Source organism: Papaver somniferum, chromosome 5 (assembly GCF_003573695.1).
Source record: "Papaver somniferum cultivar HN1 chromosome 5, ASM357369v1, whole genome shotgun sequence".
NCBI lineage: Eukaryota > Viridiplantae > Streptophyta > Magnoliopsida > Ranunculales > Papaveraceae > Papaver > Papaver somniferum.
Window position 1 is genome coordinate 43,575,060 of NC_039362.1, and position 24,147 is coordinate 43,599,206.

At 37.3% G+C, this 24,147-nt stretch overlaps 1 protein-coding gene across 2 annotated transcripts in view; it reads left to right on the forward strand.

Annotated features, from left to right (window-relative positions):
• The window catches only part of LOC113277389 (adenylate kinase 4-like), a 44,557-nt gene extending 21,139 nt beyond the window's left edge, over positions 1–23,418 (forward strand). The window contains exons 2-14 of one of the 2 annotated variants that reach the window (XM_026526503.1): positions 17,127–17,272; positions 17,394–17,513; positions 17,636–17,800; positions 18,185–18,274; positions 18,520–18,606; positions 19,448–19,506; positions 19,676–19,786; positions 20,405–20,489; positions 20,729–20,778; positions 21,802–21,860; positions 22,030–22,140; positions 22,758–22,842; positions 23,081–23,418. In XM_026526503.1, coding sequence (XP_026382288.1) covers positions 17,127–17,272; positions 17,394–17,513; positions 17,636–17,800; positions 18,185–18,274; positions 18,520–18,606; positions 19,448–19,506; positions 19,676–19,697 — 689 coding nt within the window. In that variant the 3' untranslated portion in view covers positions 19,698–19,786; positions 20,405–20,489; positions 20,729–20,778; ... (2 more) ...; positions 22,758–22,842; positions 23,081–23,418. Of the gene's footprint in view, positions 1–17,126; positions 17,273–17,393; positions 17,514–17,635; positions 17,801–18,184; positions 18,275–18,519; positions 18,607–19,447; positions 19,507–19,675; positions 19,787–20,404; positions 20,490–20,728; positions 20,779–21,801; positions 21,861–22,029; positions 22,141–22,757; positions 22,843–23,080 lie in introns of those variants that run through there. The other variant, XM_026526504.1, reaches the window with a different exon arrangement.
• Positions 23,419–24,147: the final 729 nt, after the last annotated feature.

The window sequence follows — 24,147 nt, forward strand, 5'->3', positions numbered from 1 at the left end:
ACGGAGGAGACTCCTCGAACCGAGCGAAATGTTAAACCTCACACAAATGCACCGCTGCAAAGGGGGTGCTTTAGATTCGAGAGATCAATCTGTAGTACTCCGGCCTAAATAAAGACAATGACCGTTCCAGAGTAAATTCGGTCACAAGAGAGGATGGGTTGATCTGTAGGAGGGAAGCTGAGAAATGTGTGGAATCAATGGTAATCAAAGATTGTGGGTGTGTGAGTTCTGAATACGATAAGCTCTGAATGATTGAAATTGCTCAATCGAGAGTAGTTGCTAAATTGATGAGTTGATGATCTCGTGTTGTCGATGAGACGTGAGATTGATGATACTGATGATGTCGATGATTCAATCATGATTCAGAGACTTATTTATATTGCTGGAATTTGAGACACCATGCTTCCATGAAGTGTGACAGTTGATGGAATCAAGGAGTGGGGAAGTGGAAATCGTGTTTGAAACCAGTTACTCAACGTGTGGAGACTTGGTCGATTTTACACCCACTACCTCGTGAATTCCTTCAACTGATTGCACGACTTGCTCACATTCCATCGTGTGTTTGAACACACGTGCCGTAGACCTCCAGACCAAAACCCTAAGTGATATCCCCCCAAGTTACACGATTGACATCTCTTGGTTTGTTAGTCAATTGATGACTTCGTGGTTTGATGGGACGATGAGTCCATGTATTTGCTGGGTTGAACATGATGTTCGGAAACTCATGAATTGAACATGTCATGAGACAGAGGTATAGTTCTTACGATGAAGTGAGAAAGTATTGGTCATTCGATGGGTCGTTGAATATTGATTGTTGAATCAATATTCCTTGGTTTGAGCAAATATTTATCATCTGAACAAATGTTGCTCATGTGATGAATTGTTGAATATTTGATCGTCTGAGCATGTGTTGCTCATCTGATGGCTTATTGGCAGCGTACCAAAAATATTAATTAGAATGTTGGCCATTGAACCGAGCATAATTAATAAAATTAATGACCATGAGGCCGTCGTAAAATTATTAAGGTTGGAATCTGGAATGATGATCCTTGGTTTCAGAAACCCTAATTTGATCAATTCATGGTTCGTCAGAAGTTTAACCACGGGATGAAGGAGGGAGCGACTACATGGGACCGTGGATCAACCATGTAGTGTCCATATTCTCACGTGAGCAAATACGAAGAACTCCTGAAGAGTTGACGATTTGTTGGTGGAAGAATGATTAAATGCTGACTTAATCATTTATTCAAAAATGCTCGTCTGAGCCTGAGGTGAGAAAACCTAATTAATTATGACGAGGCGAGGGACCGACCATGGAGTCACGAAACCGGCCCTGGATTGTCATGTGACCGCCTGACGATCACTTCATGAAAATCCAAAGTGTTTGGAAGAGTTTTGGACCTAATACGAGCAATTGTGCAAATTAGGTCAAAACTGTGAAAATTGATGGGACCGGCTTCCGTGAGCCAAAGAGCCAATCTTGGTCGGTCAAGATAGCGTGCTCATGTCCCCAAGGCGTCCGCGTCTCAGTCTTGAGAATTTTGATATTTTCTGGCGTGCAATTGAGCATCCATTCGAGAAAATATGCCAAAATTAGGGTTTCGACGAAACTGAGGAAAACACCATGAGATGATGAAAAATAATTATAAAATAAGGAATGAGGAGGCATGGGACCGCCGTGGTCAAGGCATGGTCGGCCGGTCATGACCACGGTCCCGTGGTGCCTTTTCCTTAATTAATATTTTAATGATTTTATGAAAAATTCATGAATTTTGAGAAATTTCATGAATTTAGGGAGTTTCCATGAATTGAAGGAGTTTTCATGAGTTCATGGAAGCAAAATATTAAAATAATAAAAACACGGGTGTGTGGGACCATGGAGGCATGGTCGGCCGGCTATGGACCGGTCCCACGAGTTTTTCATAATTTTTTATTATTTTTAGGTATTTTTGATGATTTGAGGGAATTTTTCCTAATTTGAGAGAAATACCATAAAATCAAGGAATTTGATGAATTCAAGGAAAAATAGGATAAATAATAATAAAATAATAAAGCAAAGGACGTGTGGGACCGGCTAGGGCATGGCCGGCCGGCTAGTGGCCCGGTCCCATAAGTTTTCATTATTTTATTTTATTTTATTATTACATGATGATTTGTGCAAAAATACCATGAAATCAATGAGTTTTTCATGAAATTAGAGAAATAACAATAATAATAAAATAATAAGGAACCGTGGGGTGTGGGGCCGGTTGGGACCAAGGCATGGCCGGTTGGCCAATGGTCACGAACCACACTCCTTTCCTTAATTTTATATTATTTTTATGGATTTACGGAAGTATCATGAAACCGAGGAGTTTCCTCGAGACGAAGGAGATTTGATAAAATGAGAGAATTTTCATCAAATCATGGAAAATAATAAAAATGCATTAAAAATATAAAACTGGCGTGGGATTGACCATCACACGGTCGGTCGGTCGTGTTTCCATGCTCCCAGCACCCTGTCAATATTTTTAATTATTTATTATTTTCTTTTCTATTTTGCATAGGTTCATCGTTTCGTTGTATTTTTGAAATACTCGTTCGTGCGGTGACTGTTAGTGTATCGTCGTTGAGTACACCTTCACCATTTGAATCGGGGCTTACTTAGAGGTAGCTCAGACGCCCGGTTGTTGATTATTTGTTACTAATTGTGGAATTCGGTGGAGAATAATTCACAAAACTGAGCAATAAGATGTTTATTATTAATTCATAAGATCAGCTGAGGATTCGACTACGAATTCATAATAATAAAGTGAGCATTACCATTCCATGGGATCGTAGATTCGATCATAGAATCAGAGTAATTAAGATTTATCTATTACCATTTATGAGACCAGTTGTGGATTCGATCACGAAATCGAAGTAATGAGATAATATAGTTATTGATATTCTATGAGATCAAGCTGTGGATTCGATCATAGAATCAGAACAATTGTTTATTGTCATTCCACGGGACCAGTCGTGGATTCGACCACGGAATAGGAGCAATAATAGATTATTCTGGGAATTCAGTAGTGAATGTCACGACAGAATTAATCTTAATTAGGAATAATTAACTTTGTGGCTCTATACTAGAAGAGCAAGCTGTCTAGGAGCATCAATTATCCCGATATGATCTTGTCGGTAAGTCATATCCTTTATATAGCCAGGGTAAACTCGTTGTTTATTCCTGAAGACGTTATCGCTCTATACTAGCAGAGCAAGCTGTCTAGGAGCCGTCCATCTCGTGATACTATATAGAAATAATCACTGAAAGTGTTCAGTATTCATGAGATATGCCGTTGTCCAGTCGTGAGACTACATATCTACATGTACTCTGAGAGAAAGTACTCTCCAGTTAGAGAATTCGATGAGAGACCCATGTCTCAATACTCACGTCTGATTGCTGGATCAGAGGTTCGTATAATTATGGGTTTACGATTTTAGCCTTTGTCGAAAATCCACCATCTACAACCTGGATATTACAGGGTGTAATCTTGGTTTCTGTCATTGTTATTTTTTTCCCATATTCTTTTCCATTGGTTTTCATCTCATGATATTAACGCCAACCAATGAAATGCATAGGGAATTTCCAGTTAATTGAGCTGCTACGACGCTAAGGAACATCATACTCAATCAAGATGAATAATTATTGGCCGAAGAGGAGAGAGTTTTTATAAAGTAAATAATAATCCTCCGTTATAAGCTTCGCCAAAAATAGGAGCAAGTTTTGAAAAATAAAGTGAGCATTACCATTCCATGGGATCGTAGATTCGACCATAGAATCGGAGTAGTTAAGATTTATCTATTACCATTTATGAGACCAGTTGTGGATTCGATCATGAAATCGGAGTAATGAGATAATATAGTTATTACTATTCTATGAGATCAAGCCGTGGATTCTCAGAACAACTGTTTATTTCCATTCCGTGGGACCAGTCGCAGATTCGACCATGGAATAGGAGCAATTGTTATTGTCATTCCATGGGACCAGTCGTGGATTCGACCATGGAATAGGAGCAATAATAGATTATTCTGGGAATTCAGTGAATGTCACGGCAGAATTAATCTTAATTAGGAATAATTAACTTTGTGGCTCTATACTAGCAGAACAAGCTGTCTAGGAGCATTAATTATCCCGATATGAGCTTGTCGGTAAGTCATATCCTTTATATAGTCAGGGTAAACTCGTTGTTTGTTCCTGAAGACGTTATCGCTTTATACTAGCAGAGCAAGCTGTCTAGGAGTCGTCCATCTCGTGATACTATATAGAAATAATCACTGAAATTATTCAGTATTCATGAGATATGTCGTTGTCCAGTCGTGAGACTACATATCTACATGTACTGTGAGAGAAAGTACTCTCCGTTGAGAATTCGATGAGAGACCCGTGTCTCGATACTCACGTCTGATTGCTGAATCAGAGTTTCGTATAATTATGAGTTTACGATTTTATCCTTTGTCGAAAATCCACCATCTACACACTTACAAATATGTTGGAGTTGTATCCTCAAGGCACAAATTTATCATAATTAATTTTCACATTCTCTTTCCCAAAAAATAAAAGACCATTATGTTTTTTTTTAATTAACAAATGTATCTTGTGGATCATTTGAAATGATACTGCACTTCTGAATTTTCCTTATTTTAGTAATCGTGCAAAACCGAAAAAGTGATCTATGTTAGTTATCAAAAATTTATGTCGGCTGAATTCATTCGTCCTGGATAGTTGGATAGGAATTAAAAATGTCCAGATCCTTGTTGACTTATTTTCCTTTAAGAATAGTCCAAAAATATTAAAACCCAGGATGGACCCAACAATAAATATCATATTCTATGTTCTTGTGAATTCAATAACACAATCAGATCTCTAATACTTCAAAACTTCTATACATTCTAAGATCTTGACCTTCCAAATGTGAGGTTATTCACTGCATAAAGATGATGAAACCATAGTTAGCCAGTCAGTTAAATGGTTAACCACTTAACTTTCTAAAAGTAGACTTTGTTATCCATCATTAAACAAAAATGATGTTGAATTATTTAGTAAGGAATATTTTTTGTGTGAAATGCCTTATAGAATCTCTTGGATGCAATAATTCCTAGAATCAAATTTTGTCAGGATCCTCAAAAGTCTAAACTTCGAAAAATCCATAACAACAAAGTAAAAATAAAATATTTAGCAATGTGATCAAACTTTAAGAATATAACGAATAATCGTAACTCATTCATGGATAACAATTGTCAATAAGATATAGACTAAAAATGAAGGTTAGCTTGTGAGTATAAAATAAAAAGAAAGAAAAATTATGAGCCAGATTATATCATGGTGGCCGTTTGACCAAGCCATGTAAATTAGCATGTGAGTATATAACTTAACTACTTAAGCATCTAATTTATTACAGAGTCGAATGAAGAAAGGAACACTTTTAAACATCAGAATATTGGATTTTTTTTTGTTTGTTTGTAGAATCTATGTTTTGGATGGAACGACTTAAATTAGCATCATACGTTAGATACCGAGGAGGAAACTGGCAGAGTAACGCCAACAAATTAGTTATCCTAAGATGATGAGTCCCCTATCTGATTGGTAGGACTAAAGAACAAAGCATTTGAAAGTGCTATTGTTCTCGCAGCTGCTTTCCCTACGTTGAACACTTTTAAGAATGCAAGAACATTGACATATCACGAATGATTTACAAAATACACAACTCATTAAAATTCATATAAGGAACAAAGTACGTGGGGGGTTAACCTTAAGATGAGTTGCTCATTTGGTATAAGATATATAATTTACGATTCTCAATATTCATTCCACCATCATTAAGGAAGTGCATTTGGAGTAATACAAAAATTAAGATGTAAATACAATAAGGAGAAAATAATCAGAATCACAAATGCAAAAGAGTATGACTAAAAAAGAATAAGTAAAAAAATTAGACTCGATATTTTTTTTTAAAACGGGTTCCAATTTTTCAAAGTTTAACATAAAAAAATATGAAAATAATAGGATAGATAACCAAGGAAAATACATGTTCGGGAAGTGAACTTCATGAAAATAACATAATCCATTGAAGAATTGAGAAAAATCTCACCGTTTCCCAATTGTGCTTGTCGAAAGCCTGGTGGAACATCCAAAATAAAATCATACCATGTTCCATGAAATAACCATAATTTTCTTTTTTAATCGTTTGTTCTGATTGAGATTCAAAGCCATATAAAAATGCTAATGTGGGAGAGTTCCCTTTTCATGATAGGGGTTGTCATTCAGAAAGGGATTGGAGCCCAGCTTGTTGCTCGGCTCCCTTCTAATTTCTTACCATCAGATCTCCAAGAATTGTAATCTCTTTCTTTTATTTTCAAAATGTTAGAAAATAAGAAAAGTAAATAAATCATGACATGAGAGCAAGCAAAAAAATAACATTGATTTAAGACGATGCAACTAACTCGATTCGGAGAAACAGAAAAAGATTAGTCATAACTAAGACAGCTTCCGCTACTACTGACCATAACACCATAACATTTTTTCCATCTCCAGTGCTCACCAACTTCAACAAAACCACCACTATGGCCACTTAAAATGGTATGATCAGACTCAAAAAAGTTTTTAAATGGGTTCCAATTTTTCAAAGTTTAACACACAAAAGAGATCAAAAAAATTTGATAGATAACACTCAAAAAAGTTTTTAAATGGGTTCCAATTTTTCAAAGTTTAACCCACAAAAAAATGAAAAAATTAGATACTTTACCATGGAAAATACATGTTCAGGAAAGTGAACTTCATAAAAATAACATAATCCTTTCAAGAATTGAGAAAAATCACATCGTCTCTCATTTGTGCTTGTCGAAAGCCCAGTGGAACATCCACAATAAAATTATACCATGTTCGATGAAATAAACATAATTTTCCATCGTTTGTTCTGATTGAGATTCAAAGCCATATAAAAATAAGAAAAGTAAATAAATTATGATCTGGGATCAAGCAAAAAAATGACATTGATTTAAGACTATGCAACTAATTCGATTCGGAGAAACAGAAAAAGTTTAATCATACATGCTATTATGGTTGAAAGACTATTGAGTGCATCCACCATCACTCCTTCTACTGAGACAGCTTGCTCTACCACTATCCATAACACCGTAACATTTTTGCCATCTTCAATGCTTACCAACTCCATCAAAACCACCATTATGGCCACTTATATAATTGTTTGCAAATCTAAGTATTAGTTAATAAAAATATATCTATATAATTATTAATAAAATAACTTATTTATAATTATTTTTAATATGACATAATAAAATATTTCTTGTAAAAAATTAATGAGACATTAGTGATATTGTAAGTAAATTTTGGCCGTTAGATGGCATTTTTAATCCTAATCACAATTAGGAGAAACAACCATTAGTAGTTTCTATTGATATAATATTTACTAAAATTATTTATTAATGAAATTATGAGATGCACTTAATGAGAAATTAATTAACAAAACACTAATAATAACATTTAAGTTGAACAAACCACAATCATAGATTTATCTTTGCCAAGAACAAATCCTAACAACTCTTTATCTAGCCTAACTTAGCCAAGCTTTGTTTTGTACTCTAGATTGGACTTTATAATGGTGTTTGCACTTTATTAAGAACTTGGATCGGGCTTTCAGCATGAAAATTTTATAAAAAATCACATCTTTTTAGCCTGAGCTACGGATTCAGTTCCCTTTTGAATTTACTTAGTCGTAAAAAAATATAACTTCTTTAGTTTAAGGTAGTTTTTCTGCTGGATCTATGGATATGGTACTTGTAAATTAAAAAAATTGCTAACTATTTTATCCAAAATTGCTAACATGTGCCTGTGTGTGGTTTCGCTGGTGATTTAGTGCTTGGGGTCTAGCCTCTAGTTACCATTTATTGTGGTAGACTTCAAAGGAGATTGCAAACTCTGCATTGCAGTTCTTGACTTTTAATTATTTAGTCTAAATCCAAAGCCAATTTCTTTGTTCATTTTAAGAACCTTTACTTTCTTTTACTATAAGAGTTAGAGCGTGTTGCATAAATCTTAGAGAATTTGATTCTCAGTTTTGCGTGGTTATCTTTATGAAGAGTTCATTATGAGTATAACAGAAAGTAACTTGACGATTAAGCTAGAAATATGTTAGAAAAAACGCTTTAAAATTACCAATTTTTCCATGGACTGTGTTTTGATCCCTAGACCTATTGCCCATTAGTTGTTTTTTCTTTTGAATAGATAAAACAATAGTCCCACATTGACTAAAATCTAAAGAGTTTTAGACATAAATACCATAGAGTTGGCTATAAGGGCATGGCCCTTGGGTCATTAGACTTTTGTGCTTGGGGGGGAGGCTTAGACTAGGGCAAGGTTGCCTTTCCCGTACGCGCGGTGCTTCGCACAGAAGCACGCACGCCGCCGCCGTCCGTCGGGTCGGGCTCGGGCTCGGGTTCAAGGTTAATGAATCTGATAAATGATATCTAATGGCTTCAAGGTTAATGAATCTGATAAATGTGTTTACATTAAATCTGTGGACGATTCTCATGTTATTGTGTGCCTATATGTTGATGATATGCTCATATTAGGAAGTAACCTTGATAGTATCAATACCACTAAAAGCATGCTTAACGAAAACTTTGACATGAAAGACTTAGGCCCTGCTGATGTAATCTTAGGGATGAAAATCAGAAAGATGTCTGGTGGATATAGTCTTAGTCAATCTCATTATGTTGAAACTGTGCTTAAGAGATTTAATCATGAAAAAGCTAAACCTGCAACTACTCCTTATGATCCCAATTGCAAATTGAAAAAGAACAAGGGTGAGGGTATTTATCAACTTAAGTATTCTCGTGTTATTGGCAGTCTTATGTATTTAATGAACTGTACAAGACCTGATATTGCTTATACTGTGAGTAGATTAAGCAGGTACACTTGCAACCCTGGGCAGGATCACTGGAATGCTCTCTACAGAGTTCTACGGTACCTGAGAGGAACTTCAAACTATTGCCTAAGTTTTGGGAAGTATCCTGCTGTGCTAGAAGGGTATTGTGATGCCAACTGGATATCAGACTTAGATGAGTGCAAATCCACTAGCGGGTACATCTTCACACTTGGTGGTGCGTCTGTGTCATGGAAGTCTACCAAACAGACATGTATAGCTCGATCCACCATGGAGTCTGAGTTTATAGCCTTGGAGAAAGCTGGAGAGGAAGCTGAATGGATACGAGGTTTCCTGGGTGGAATTCCACTCTGGCCCAAGCCTGTGTCTTCGATCGCAATCCACTGTGACAGTCAAGCTGCTATTGGATGCGCAAAGAATAGTGTATACAACGGAAAGTCTATACATCTTCGAAGAAGACACAAGACAGTGAAACAACTACTCTCTACTGGCATCATCTCTATAGACTTTGTAAGGTCTAAAGAGAATATTGCAGATCCTTTGACGAAAGGGTTATCTAGAGAGGTAGTTAGATCCACATCGAAGGGGATGGGACTCAAGCTCATAGAATAAATCGCCATGAAGGACACTCAACCTTGTGAATGGAGATCCAAGATCAAGGTTCAATGAGATAACTAATTTTTGGTGATGTCGAGAGAAAGCACTATCTTTGTCCCTCCCTATGGTGTAACCGTATGATAGTGCTGCCTGCATGTTTTAGGATGATCTGTCAGGATCTTAATGAGTTCCATGGCTTTGCTTACAGCGGAGTGTGGCAGGACACTCTTAATGGACTCACCTATGTGGATGTTGGAAGTGGGGCCGCTTCCTATGAGAATTTGAGCTTTTTCTCTAGAGACATTAATTAAGTCCGGGATTTAGCCCACGGCCAAAACGGGCACAACGGCAAGAGCTTGGCAGCTTTCTTTTTCTTTGAGACATCAAAGTGTGGTTGTTATTTCTGAATTGCACTCACTGTTGACGGTTCAAGACATTGTGTTTACCGAAACAACAAGCAGTTCCGGTAACCTCTCACTATGTTAAGGTTCAATCTCTGGGACACCTTAGCCTAATATTGATGTATTATGTTTTCTCGTATTTCGTCGATATGTTTTATCATTCATGTGGGGGATTGTTAGAAAAAACGCTTTAAAATTACCAATTTTTCCATGGACTGTGTTTTGATCCCTAGACCTATTGCCCATTAGTTGTTTTTTCTTTTGAATAGATAAAACAATAGTCCCACATTGACTAAAATCTAAAGAGTTTTAGACATAAATACCATAGAGTTGGCTATAAGGGCATGGCCCTTGGGTCATTAGACTTTTGTGCTTGGGGGGGAGGCTTAGACTAGGGCAAGGTTGCCTTTCCCGTACGCGCGGTGCTTCGCACAGAAGCACGCACGCCGCCGCCGTCCGTCCGGTCGGTCGGTCGGTCGGGTCGGGCTCGGGCTCGGGCTCGGGTTCGGGTTCGGGTGTGGGTGTGGGTTCATTAGATCCTATCTTTTTGCTGAAATTTTTGGTACGTGTTTTCCACACAAGTAGAAGAATCTCTTCTTTGTCTGCACGAGTTTTCTCCTGACTTCTTTGTCTGAACGTGCTTGTCTTGGGCTTCTTTGTCTGCACGAGTTTTCTCCTGACTTCTTTGTCTGAACGTGCTTGTCTTTGCTTCTTTGTCTGTACGTGTTTTGTCCTGGCTCTCTTGTATGTACGTATTTGGCTTGGCAGCAACACACTGCTCCATGCCTGTCAAAACAACTTTTCTTGCACTATCTTTAACCCAACATAACCAGTTTTTCCTGTCATACGCATGGGTTTTCTTTCTTGTTTGTAACTACACAAACACTATATAAGATAGTAGTTGTAATCTCAGAAAACACACCACAGAGAAATATCTCTTCTACTCTCCCTCAGTTTTTTCTATAAACATCTCTTCTACTGTTTTAAGTTCTGCCAAGCTCTAAGGGTACCCTCATTGTATGCTACATTGAGGGGTACTAACTGTAGTTGTATCCTGGAGGTGACTCGCCAACTGCTGTAGCATCTCAGAGGAGTGGCAGGCGATATTGCCTTTAGGACAGCGTAGTCTACGTGCCTCTACATTCTCTGTGCAGCAACATCAACAACATTATTTTGAGCTAAGTATATTCTTCTCAGTTACTTTATTAGTAATTTTACCAACACTCTAAAGGCAATATCCTCTTTACTATATTTTGTAACAACATGGGAAAGAGTACTGTAGACAAACCCCCAAAGTTTAGTGGCAAAGACTTTAAACGATGGCAGTCCAAAATGTTATTCTTCTTAAAAGACCAAAGGCTAGATGAAGTTGCCTTAGAAAGACCCTCAAGAAGGCTTCATGACCGTGGTTATGAAGATAGACTGGATAGGTGGACTAGGAAAAATTACATGTGCAAAAACCATATTCTTAACTGTCTGGATGACTCCCTGTACGACTTTTATAATGCAAAAGAGAATTTTACTGCTTTTGATTTATGGGAAGCCCTAGAAGAAAAATATCTTGCTGAAGCTGCTGGAAGCAAGAAGTTCTTGGTGGCTAGGTTTCTGGAATATAAGATGACTGATGAAAAGCCTGTTGTAGAACAATTCGTCGAACTCCAGCTACTCATCAACGAAATTATTGCTGAAGGAATGCATATTGATGAATCTCTACAAGTATCCGCAGTGATTGAAAAGCTACCACCCTCATGGAACGAGTACAAGAGGAGGCTGCGACACAAGAATCGTGAAATCACCATGGTGGAGCTGGGGAAAAAGATCCAGGTGGAGGAACTTCTGTGCTGCAAAGACAAGAGCCTGATGCTGAGCAAAGACATGTCAAACAAAGCTCATGTCCTGGACGATAATGCTTCATCAAAGAAAAGGCACGGAGAATCCAGCAAAAATGGTAAACGTAACAAACAGCGTAACTCCAAAGGTAACCATCTTAAGCCAAAGGGTGGTGTCTCCAAAAACACCATCAAAGGCGACTGCTATAACTGTGGGAAAACTGGTCATATGGCCAAGGACTGTAGGGCACCTAAAAAGACCAAAAATGATCCTAAACAGAAAAATAAGGCAAACGTAGTAGATGATTCTGGATATTTTACTGGCATGGTGTCTGAAGTCAACCTTGTCTCTAATGTGACCAATGTGAGAGACTGGTGGCTTGATTCTGGAGCCACTAGGCATGTCTGTAAGTTCAGAAATGCTTTCTCCTCCTATAACAAAGTAGGAGACGATGAGAAATTGTTATGGGAAACTCTTCTACCTCTAAAGTGGTAGGAAAAGGCAAGGTTGAATTGAAGCTCACTTCAGGAAAAACTCTCGCATTGAATGACGTGTATCACGTCCCGGACATATGCAAGAATCTTATCTCAGAAACCATCTTACTTGGAAAAGGTTTTAAATTTGTAGCTGAGTCTAACAAAGTTGTAATCTCTAAAGGTGGTGACTTCGTAGGAAAAGGATATGTCACTGATAACATGATTAAGCTTAGTGTACTTTCTTTGAACTTGAATGATAATGCATCTTCTTCTGCTTATGTTTGTGACTCCTCACATGTTTGGCATGATAGACTAGGACATGTTAATTTCAAATCTATTGAAAGACTTGCTAAATTAGGCTGCATTCCTAAAATAAACTTTGACAGAGGTCATAAATGTAAAATTTGTGTTGAATCTAAATTTGCTAGAAAACCCTTTAACAAAAAGGTTGAACGTAGTACAACTCCCCTAGAACTAATCCACTCCGATTTGGGAGATTTGAAATCAACACCAACTAGAGGTGGGAAAAAATGGTACATCACTTTTATAGATGATCACTCAAGATACTGTCAGGTTTATCTTCTTAGAAGTAAAGATGAAGCCCTAGACGCTTTCAAATTATATAAACTTGAAGTAGAAAACCAAAGAGGTGTTACTATTAAAACTCTTAGGTCGGACCGAGGCGGTGAGTATGTGATACCTATAGGAGAATTCTGCAAACTTAATGGCATCATTCATGAAACTACTGCACCTTATTCACCTGAGTCGAATGGAGTAGCTGAAAGGAAAAACCGAACACTCATAGATATGGTGAACGCTATGTTAGCTAGTTCAGGGCTACCTTCGAACCTGTGGGGGGAAGCAATTCTCTCTGCTTGCTATATCTTGAACCGAGTTCCATTTAAGAAATCCGACAAAACTCCATATGAGTTGTGGAAAGGAAGACAACCGTCCTATGCATACTTTAAAGTGTGGGGGTGTTTGGCCAAGGTGGCCACTCCTCGTTCCAAGAAAACCAAAATAAGACCAAAAACTGTAGATTGTGTTTTCCTAGGATATCCTGAGCACACTAGTGCTTATAGGTTCATGGTAATTGGTGAGAACACCATAATGGAATCCAGAGATGCAGTGTTTTTCGAACACATTTTCCCTTTAGGGTCTGGACCTCATAAAAGGGTCCGCGATGATCTCTCAGATGTTCCTTCGACTAGTCAACCCCCGTCTCTAGATGCTGAAACCGAACCTAGAAGAAGTAAGAGGGTCAGAACCGAGAAAGGTTTCGGTCCAGATTTTGTGACTCTTACGGTAGAGTCTGAACCCCAAACCTATAAGGAAGCTATGACTTCTCCGGAAGCTCCCTTCTGGGAAGAAGCTTCAAATAATGAGTGGGATTCCATTCAACAAAATGAAACTTGGGAGCTTGTAGACTTACCTCCTGGTAGTAAAACCATAGGTTGCAAGTGGGTCTTCAAAAGGAAACTTAGAACAGATGGAACTATAGAAAAACACAAAGCTAGGTTGGTAGCTAAGGGGTACAGACAACAGGAAGGATTAGATTTCTTTGATACCTATTCACCGGTCACTAGAATCACTTCTATCCGGATGCTGATTGCTATTGCTTCTATTTATGATTTGCATATACATCAGACGGATGTTAAAACTGCTTTTTTATATGGTGAATTGAATGAAGAAATTTATATGGACCAACCGGAAGGTTTTGTTGTGAAAGGTTTTGAAGATAAAGTATGCAAACTGAAAAAATCTTTGTATGGTTTAAAACAAGCACCTAAACAGTGGCATGAAAAATTTAATCATGTAATGATATCTAATGGCTTCAAGGTTAATGAATCTGATAAATGTGTTTACATTAAATCTGTGGACGATTCTCATGTTATTGTGTGCCTATATGTTGATGATATGCTCATATTAGGAAGTAACCTTGATAGTATCAATACCACTAAAAGCATGCTTAACGAAAACTTTGACATGAAAGACTTAGGCCCTGCTGATGTAATCTTAGGGATGAAAATCAGAAAGATGTCTGATGGATATAGTCTTAGTCAATCTCATTATGTTGAAACTGTGCTTAAGAGATTTAATCATGAAAAAGCTAAACCTGCAACTACTCCTTATGATACCAATTGCAAATTGAAAAAGAACAAGGGTGAGGGTATTTATCAACTTGAGTATTCTCGTGTTATTGGCAGTCTTATGTATTTAATGAACTGTACAAGACCTGATATTGCTTATACTGTGAGTAGATTAAGCAGGTACACTTGCAACCCTGGGCAGGATCACTGGAATGCTCTCTACAGAGTTCTACGGTACCTGAGAGGAACTTCAAACTATTGCCTAAGTTTTGGGAAGTATCCTGCTGTGCTAGAAGGGTATTGTGATGCCAACTGGATATCAGACTTAGATGAGTGCAAATCCACTAGCGGGTACATCTTCACACTTGGTGGTGCGTCTGTGTCATGGAAGTCTACCAAACAGACATGTATAGCTCGATCCACCATGGAGTCTGAGTTTATAGCCTTGGAGAAAGCTGGAGAGGAAGCTGAATGGATACGAGGTTTCCTGGGTGGAATTCCACTCTGGCCCAAGCCTGTGTCTTCGATCGCAATCCACTGTGACAGTCAAGCTGCTATTGGATGCGCAAAGAATAGTGTATACAACGGAAAGTCTATACATCTTCGAAGAAGACACAAGACAGTGAAACAACTACTCTCTACTGGCATCATCTCTATAGACTTTGTAAGGTCTAAAGAGAATATTGCAGATCCTTTGACGAAAGGGTTATCTAGAGAGGTAGTTAGATCCACATCGAAGGGGATGGGACTCAAGCTCATAGAATAAATCGCCATGAAGGACACTCAACCTTGTGAATGGAGTTCCAAGATCAAGGTTCAATGAGATAACTAATTTTTGGTGATGTCGAGAGAAAGCACTATCTTTGTCCCTCCCTATGGTGTAACCGTATGATAGTGCTGCCTGCATGTTTTAGGATGATCTGTCAGGATCTTAATGAGTTCCATGGCTTTGCTTACAGCGGAGTGTGGCAGGACACTCTTAATGGACTCACCTATGTGGATGTTGGAAGTGGGGCCGCTTCCTATGAGAATTTGAGCTTTTTCTCTAGAGACATTCATTAAGTCCGGGATTTAGCCCACGGCCAAAACGGGCACAACGGCAAGAGCTTGGCAGCTTTCTTTTTCTTTGAGACATCAAAGTGTGGTTGTTATTTCTGAATTGCACTCACTGTTGACGGTTCAAGACATTGTGTTTACCGAAACAACAAGCAGTTCCGGTAACCTCTCACTATGTTAAGGTTCAATCTCTGGGACACTTTAGCCTAATATTGATGTATTATGTTTTCTCGTATTTCGTCGATATGTTTTATCATTCATGTGGGGGATTGTTAGAAAAAACGCTTTAAAATTACCAATTTTTCCATGGACTGTGTTTTGATCCCTAGACCTATTGCCCATTAGTTGTTTTTTCTTTTGAATAGATAAAACAATAGTCCCACATTGACTAAAATCTAAAGAGTTTTAGACATAAATACCATAGAGTTGGCTATAAGGGCATGGCCCTTGGGTCATTAGACTTTTGTGCTTGGGGGGGAGGCTTAGACTAGGGCAAGGTTGCCTTTCCCGTACGCGCGGTGCTTCGCACAGAAGCACGCACGCCGCCGCCGTCCGTCCGGTCGGTCGGGTCGGGCTCGGGCTCGGGTTCGGGTGTGGGTGTGGGTTCATTAGATCCTATCTTTTTGCTGAAATTTTTGGTACGTGTTTTCCACACAAGTAGAAGAATCTCTTCTTTGTCTGCACGAGTTTTCTCCTGACTTCTTTGTCTGAACGTGCTTGTCTTGGGCTTCTTTGTATGCACGAGTTTTCTCCTGACTTCTTTGTCTGAACGTGCTTGTCTTTGCTTCTTTGTTTGTACGTGTTTTGTCCTGGCTCTCTTGTATGTACGTATTTGGCTTGGCAGCAACACACTGCTCCATGCCTGTCAAAACAACTTTTCTTGCACTATCTTTAACCCAACATAACCAGTTTTTCCTGTCATACGCATGAGTTTTCTTTCTTGTTTGTAACTACACAAACACTATATAAGAGAGTAGTTGTAATCTCAGAAAACACACCACAGAGAAATATCTCTTCTACTCTCCCTCAGTTTTTTCTATAAACATCTCTTCTACTGTTTTAAGTTCTGCCAAGCTCTAAGGGTACCCTCATTGTATGCTACATTGAGGGGTACTAACTGTAGTTGTATCCTGGAGGTGACTCGCCAACTGCTGTAGCATCTCAGAGGAGTGGCAGGCGATATTGCCTTTAGGACAGCGTAGTCTACGTGCCTCTACATTCTCTGTGCAGCAACATCAACAACATTATTTTGAGCTAAGTATATTCTTCTCAGTTACTTTATTAGTAATTTTACCAACAAAATATAGGGCTGTTCACCCGGACTATGTGGAGATGTAGCTCTATCCTTCTATTACATAGATGCTCTCAGCTCTTTACAGATCTATTTGGACTTTGACGTAAAAAATACTAATAATTTAGACCATTTATCTTATTGCCCAACAATCTGAATGAGCACATGGTAAGCGCCATTTATAATTGGCTTGTCCCTTCTACCGTATTGATTTTTCTAATGGAACAACCTTTGAATTCCATTTTTTATTTGGTGGAAAAACGCTGTAGTTGGAAAAACTGAAGGAAGGAGGTGTATAAATATTTTTTGAAACCGTTGAATGAATGGTATCCAATTGCTGATAATGAATTTCTTTCACCACTTTTTATACATGGTTTCTGTTTTATCCATGACTGCAACTTTTCGGCATATCTTTAGATTGATGTATACATTTTATCTTAATGTTTTATGCCTGGCAGGTCCACCTGGGTCAGGGAAAGGTACTCAGTCACCTATTATTAAGGATGAGTATTGTTTGTGTCACTTAGCGACTGGGGATATGCTAAGAGCTGCTGTTGCTGCTAAGACACCTCTCGGAGTTAAGGCTAAAGAGGCTATGGAGAGAGTGAGCTTCTTTTCAAACTGTCTCACCTTGGCGCAAGATACACATCATATTCCAGTTTATCTTCTATATTTTGTGATTATTAATCCAATGCATCCCTCATCACCCCATTTAAAATTTTCAGGGAGATCTTGTTTCTGATGACTTAGTTGTTGGCATCATTGACGAAGCAATGAAGAAACCATCATGTCAAAAAGGGTTCATTCTTGATGGGTTCCCAAGAACAGTAGTTCAAGCAGAAAAGGTCGTATCTCTATCTTGTTCTTGTCCCTTCTTTTCTCTATTTTGTAATGACTTCTTTCCATTTACTTGTCCAAAATGGTTTTTCATCGGCAGCTAGTCACTCCATTTTTATTTTTGGTGCAGCTTGATGAGATGCTTGGGAAGCAGGGAGCTAAAATTGACAAAGTGCTGAACTTCGCGATTGATGATTCCATCTTGGAGGAGAGAATTACTGGTCGGTGGATCCATCCTTCAAGTAGGAGCTACCACACAAAATTTGCACCCCCTAAAGTTCCCGGCATTGACGATGTAAGTATATCTGACTCTCCTCTTCTTTTACTTCCTAACTTTTTTTGTTTATTATCGTTGGAATCTGTAATTTATGCCATATGGTGATACTTTTTTCTGTTTGCCACACACGTTTGAGTTATCTTACATTTGATGCACATCTAAACTTTTCCACTTGTGTTCAAGGATAATAGCGAATAAAAATTAAATCCCATCGTCTTAGAAGGCATGCTGACTACAATTGGAGTTAATTTGTTTGTTATAAGTTTCATGTGCTTCTTTTGGAAACAACCAATCCAGCTTGGTTAATTTGGTAATTAACTAATAGATTATTGACTGGTAACTGAGTGGTGTTATTGAGTTAATTTGGCTTGTATTCTTACGGAAACACCTATTTACCTGAAGGTCACTGGAGAGCCTTTGATTCAGAGGAAAGATGACACCGCTGAGGTTCTCAAATCGAGGCTGGAGTCATTCCACAGGCAAACCAAGCCGGTAAGCATGCTTTTCTTTTTATATATGTTCTTACAAGTTTGAGTTTGTTCTTAGAAGAATCTAAAGATTTTTTTTCCACATTGAAAGATCTACTCTTTAATTCAAGTAGTCTTCATTCAATAAAATCTCCTCTTCAGAGCTAGTTGTTTTATTACTTGTACAATACAATGTTGTTACAAGATTCTATTGTCTCTTCTCTTCTTTGCAAAATTGTTAATGATCATCTGTGCATTTTCACTTGTCAGGTCATTGATTACTATGGGAAGAAGGGCGTTGTTGCTGCACTTCATGCCGAGAAATCTCCAAAAGATGTGACTTCAGAGGTTCAAAAGGTGCTCTCTTGACAAGTGAGCTCTTGCTGTTTTTAACTTGATGTTCATCTCATATGAGTCCAATTTATTTTTGACTATTTTTCAGTTATATGTGAAATTAACAATCATACGTTTTCAACACTCCAAGATAGTTTTATAGAGGGAGAGGGAGGGAGGGATGGGGACAGTAGAATTGTTGAGTCATAAATTCTGCCTAGTTGAGCAGTTACAAATCAATCTATCATTTTGGTTGATCTTTTCTGGATCCAATTTTTCTTTTCTTTGTTTTTAAGAAACGAATAGTTTGCAGTCGTATATTTTGTGAGTTTAGATTATTTCGGTTGCATGTGATTTGAGAAAAAACTTTCTCATGACCAAGTTGTCCATCCACTAAATGAAGATGGCCTAATATAGTAACTGAAATAAATTATCATAACAATCTATCTTACAAAAACAAATGGTTTTTGTAAAATCCGATGGTCGTGGATGAGTTTATTAGTTCGATCCACGGTCACCATTTGCTCCCAAAGTTCAGAAAGTTGGAGAGACAAATCGTGGCTCATAATGCACCCCTCTCCTATGCTCTTCATTCAACGTTCCAGATTCAACTTTACATGCGTTACATATAAAGTTGCCAAAGATGAGCTGCCATTATTATGGTTTTATTAATTCTGACCCACCTTTTCATCCGTAACGGAAAATATCACTGCCTTGGTAGTATATTATACTCAATGAAGATTGGCATGTTCCAAGGAAATTTCCGTTGCACATTTTTGTTTGTTTGTTTGTTTTTTATCGAAAATAAGGGATTTATTTGATACTGCTTCAGAAACTTTTCTTTTGATTGATTTTGTTGTTGCAGATTTTTTTTGTTGGTGGTGGTGCACAACAGATATCGAAACAAACCAGCATCTGTATCAGGTAAGTGTCAATCGAATTCCACTTGATTTGAATTGGTTGTCATTCTCCTATTGTTTGTAGTCATCATAGAAACTGTTTGTAAGGATACTAATGTGCCGATTGTTTTTCTTCTCCTGAATCTAATCAACTATTGATCTTCCTCTGAATCTTATCGATTGCGATTTCCCAGATTCGCAACAGACCTTCCATGACTCTCGCGTCAACCACCCTACTGGCAAGATGAAGAAGGCAAGAATTAGGAAACCCATCCTCCTTATATGCCTAAACCTATAGACTAAAGGTATTGGCGAATGCCATAATCATTTTTCTTTAACTGTTTTTGCTACTTCCTCCCAATTCCATCTTTGTCAGTTTTACCGTCTATAACTTCGAAATTGGAGTTGGAAATAACCCAGAACATTCAGTTTGAATGACCCCTGAGGCAAAGAAACTTGATATTTTATGAACTTATCTAGATGTAGATAATTTATGAGACGGAGAAGACTGCAGTTTCATCCATTTACTTATTATATTGAATGGCCTTGTTTAAGGGATAATGTTGGAGTATTTGTTTTTCTTTCATCGGTATTTGTGAGCCCCTATTTGTGAATTACGATTGAAAGTTTTCAAGGATTCATACAGTTTGAGCTAGCGCTTTTTTAGGTGTTTTTGTAACTATGCATATCTATTTTGGTTATAGTTTGGTAGGTAAGTAAAACTATTATCAGTCAAGAGATAAGATGCCTAACCTAAGTAGTTGTTAAGATGCATCAAAGAAAAACTAAAATTATCACCTTTAATTCATTTCATTATGTAACTTAGAATTACTTATCATGAATATGAACTCTTTTACATCTTTCTTTACTAATAGATTTAAGTGTTGAAGTGTCTGAGTTTGTATAGATGACTGATTTCGCAGTGTGTCGCAGTGGGTCTAATCCCATTAGAAATATAAGGATCACAACAGTAAAGATGCAACTTTCTCACAATAGCATTCCATCAAGGTAATTTAGTTCTTAAGTTTTTTCACTATAAACATTTCAAATACATTTGCTTTTGCAGGTTTAGTATGTTTGCTTTAATAATACACATGTAATGCAAACTCATGTTTTTGGTGGAACACATAAAATTTAGGAAAACTGGAAACAAACTTATCATACTTTCTATGATTACGAAATTCACCATACCCAAACGATATATGGTGTGAGGTTTCACTCTTTCTTTTTCTTTGTTTCTTATCCAGTTCATTTATTTCAAAATATGTAGCAAAGCATCATGGATTCAATGCCGACAGTAAGTTCATACTTGCCATCAGTCTCTCTGAGAAACATTCTCGCATCCATGGTACATACTTCGTCAAACATGTTTGGCGAAGCATTGCATGATTTCCAAGCATCCATAAACTTCTTCTCTCTTGAAAAGAGTTTTCAAGATAATCATATTGCATGTATATCCTTAGGATGTCTTTGATTTGTGCTGGAGGGGTATGTACGAAGCCTGATAAAAAAATCTATTGTAAGTAAGTCGAGAATGTTTTCATTTTTGGAACATAGGGCGGTAATTTTTATTGTAATTGTTCATATGTACATACTACATAGACACAAGCGTCAAGTTGCAAGTACACAACACGAGTCAGCACTTCTATTATGGCTACCTTACACTTCGAATACTTTTGTTTCGGTTCCGGTAAGCTTTAACAATCACTAAAACAAATTATCCTTTCAGAGTATTCACTACCCGAAATCATATGCTCTTACATATTGAAGACCTAAGACTACAACCTGTCTTGCGTAAAATTTTCCATTGAAGTATTTCGCAGTTCAAAGCAAGGAAATAAAAACCGTGTACATGTCCCGGAGTTGAGGTTTAGTTACATCCATTGAGGTAGCACACTAATTAACAAAAACAAATGGTTTTTGTAAAATCCGATGGTCGTGGATGAGTTTATTAGTTCGATCCACGACCACCATTTGCTCTCAAAGTTCAGAAAGTTGGAGAGACAAATTGTGGCTCATAATGCACCCCTCTCCTATGCTCTTCATTCAACGTTCCAGATTCAACTTTACATGTGTTACACATAAAGTTGCCAAAGATGAGCTGCCATTATTATGGTTTTATTAATTCTGACCCACCTTTTCATCCGTAACGGAAAATATCACTGCCTTGGTAGTATATTATACTCAATGAAGATTGGCATGTTCCCGGGAAACTTCTGTTACACATTTTTGTTTGTTTGTTTTTTTTTTTTATCGAAAATAAGGGTTTTATTTGATACTGCTCCAGAAACTTTTCTTTTGATTGATTTTGTCGTTGCAGATTTTTGTTGTTGGTGCTGGTGCACAACAGATATCGAAACAAACCAGTATCCGTCTCAGGTAAGTGTCGATCGAATTCCACTTGATTTGAATTGGTTGTCATTCTCCTATTGTTTGTAGTCATCATAGAAACTGTTCGTAAGGATACTAATGTGCCGATTGTTTTTATTCTCCTGAATCTAATCAACTATTGATCTTCCTCTGAATCTTATCGATTGTGAATTCCAAGATTCGCAACATCCCTTCCATGACTCTCGCGTCAACCACCCTACTATCAAGATGAAGAAGGCAAGAATTAGGAAACCCATCCTCCTTATAAGCCTAAACCTACAGACTCAAGGTATTTGCCAATCCCATAATCATTTTTCTTTAACTGTTTTTGCTACTTCTTCCCAATTCCATATTTGTCAGTTTTGCCGTCTATAACTTCCAAATTGGAGTTGGAAATAACCCAGAACATTCAGTTTGAATGAACCCTGAGGCAAAGAAACTTGATATTTTAAGAACTTATCTAGGTGTAGATAATTTATGAGACGGAGAAGACTGCAGTTTCATCTTTTTACTTATTATGTTGAATGGCCGTGTTTAAGGGATAATGTTGGAGTATTTGTTTTTTTTCATCGGTATTTGTGAGTCCCTATTTGTGAATTACGATTGAAAGTTTTCAAAGATTCATACAGTTTGAGCTAGAGATTTCTTAGGTGTTTTTGTAACTATGCATATCTATTTTGGTTATAGTTTGGTAGCTAAGTAAAACTATTATCAGTCAAGAGATAAGATTCCAAACCTAAGTGGTTGTTAAGATGCATCAAAGAAAAACTAAAATTATCACCTTTAATTCATTTCATTATGTAACTTAGAATTACTTATCATGAATATGAACTCTTTTACATCTTTCTTTACTAATAGATTTAAGTGTTGAAGTGTCTGAGTTTGTATAGATGACTGATTTTACAGTGTGTCGCAGTGGGTCTAATCGCATTAGAAACATAAGGATCACAACAGTAAAGATGCAACTTTCTCACAATAGCATTCCATCAAGGTAATTTAGTTCTTAAGTTTTTCACTACAAACATTTCAAATACATTTGCTTTTGCAGGTTTAGTATGTTTGCTTTAATAATACACATGTAATGCAAACTCATGTTTTTGGTGGAACACATAAAATTTAGGAAAACTGGAAACAAACTTATCAGACTTTATATGATTATGAAATTCACCATACCCAAACGATATATGGTGTGAGGTTTCACTCTTTCTTTTTCTTTGTTTCTTATCCAGTTCATTTATTTCAAAATATGTAGCAAAGCATCATGGATTCAATGCCGACAGTAAGTTCATACATGCCATCAGTCTCTTTGAGAAACATTCTCGCATCCATGGTACATACTTCGTCAAACATGTTTCGCGAAGCATTGCATGATTTCCAAGCATCCATAAACTTATTCTCTCTTTAAAAGAGTTTTCAAGATAATCACATTGCATGTATATCCTTAGGATGTCTTTGATTTGTGCTGGAGGGGTATGTACGACGCCTGATAAAAAAAATCTATTGTAAGTAAGTCGAGAATGTTTTCATTTTTGGAACATAGGGAGGTAATTTTTATTGTAATTTTTCATATGTACATACTACATAGACATAAGCGGCAAGTTGCAAGTACACAACACGAGTCAGCACTTCTATTATGGCTACCTTACACTTCGAATACTTTTGTTTCGGTTTCGGTAAGCTTTAACAATCACTAAAATAAATTTTTCTTTCATAGTATTCATTACCCGAAATCATATGCTCTTACATATTGAATACCTAAGACTACAACCTGTCTTGCGTAAAATTTTCCATTGAAGTATTTCGCAGTTCAAAGCAAGGAAATAAAAATCGTGTACATGTCCCGGAGTTGAGTTTAAGTTACATCCATTGAGGTAGTACACTAATTAACAAAAACAAATGGTTTTTGTAAAATCCGATGGTCGTGGATGAGTTTATTAGTTCGATCCACAGACACCGTTTGCTCTCAAAGTTCAGAAAGTTGGAGAGACAAATTGTGGCTCATGATGCACCCCTCTCCTATGCTCTTCATTCAACGTTCAACTTTACATGCGTTACACATAAAGTTGCCAAAGATGAGCTTCCATTATTATGGTTTTATTAATTCTGACCCACCTTTTCATACGTAACGGAAAATATCACTGCCTTGGTAGTATATTATTCTCAACGAAGATTGGCATGTTCCATGGAAATTTCTGTTACACATTTTTGTTTGTTTGTTTGTTTTTTATCGAAAATAAGGGTTTTATTTGATACTGCTCCAGAAACTTTTCTTTTGATTGATTTTGTCGTTGCAGAT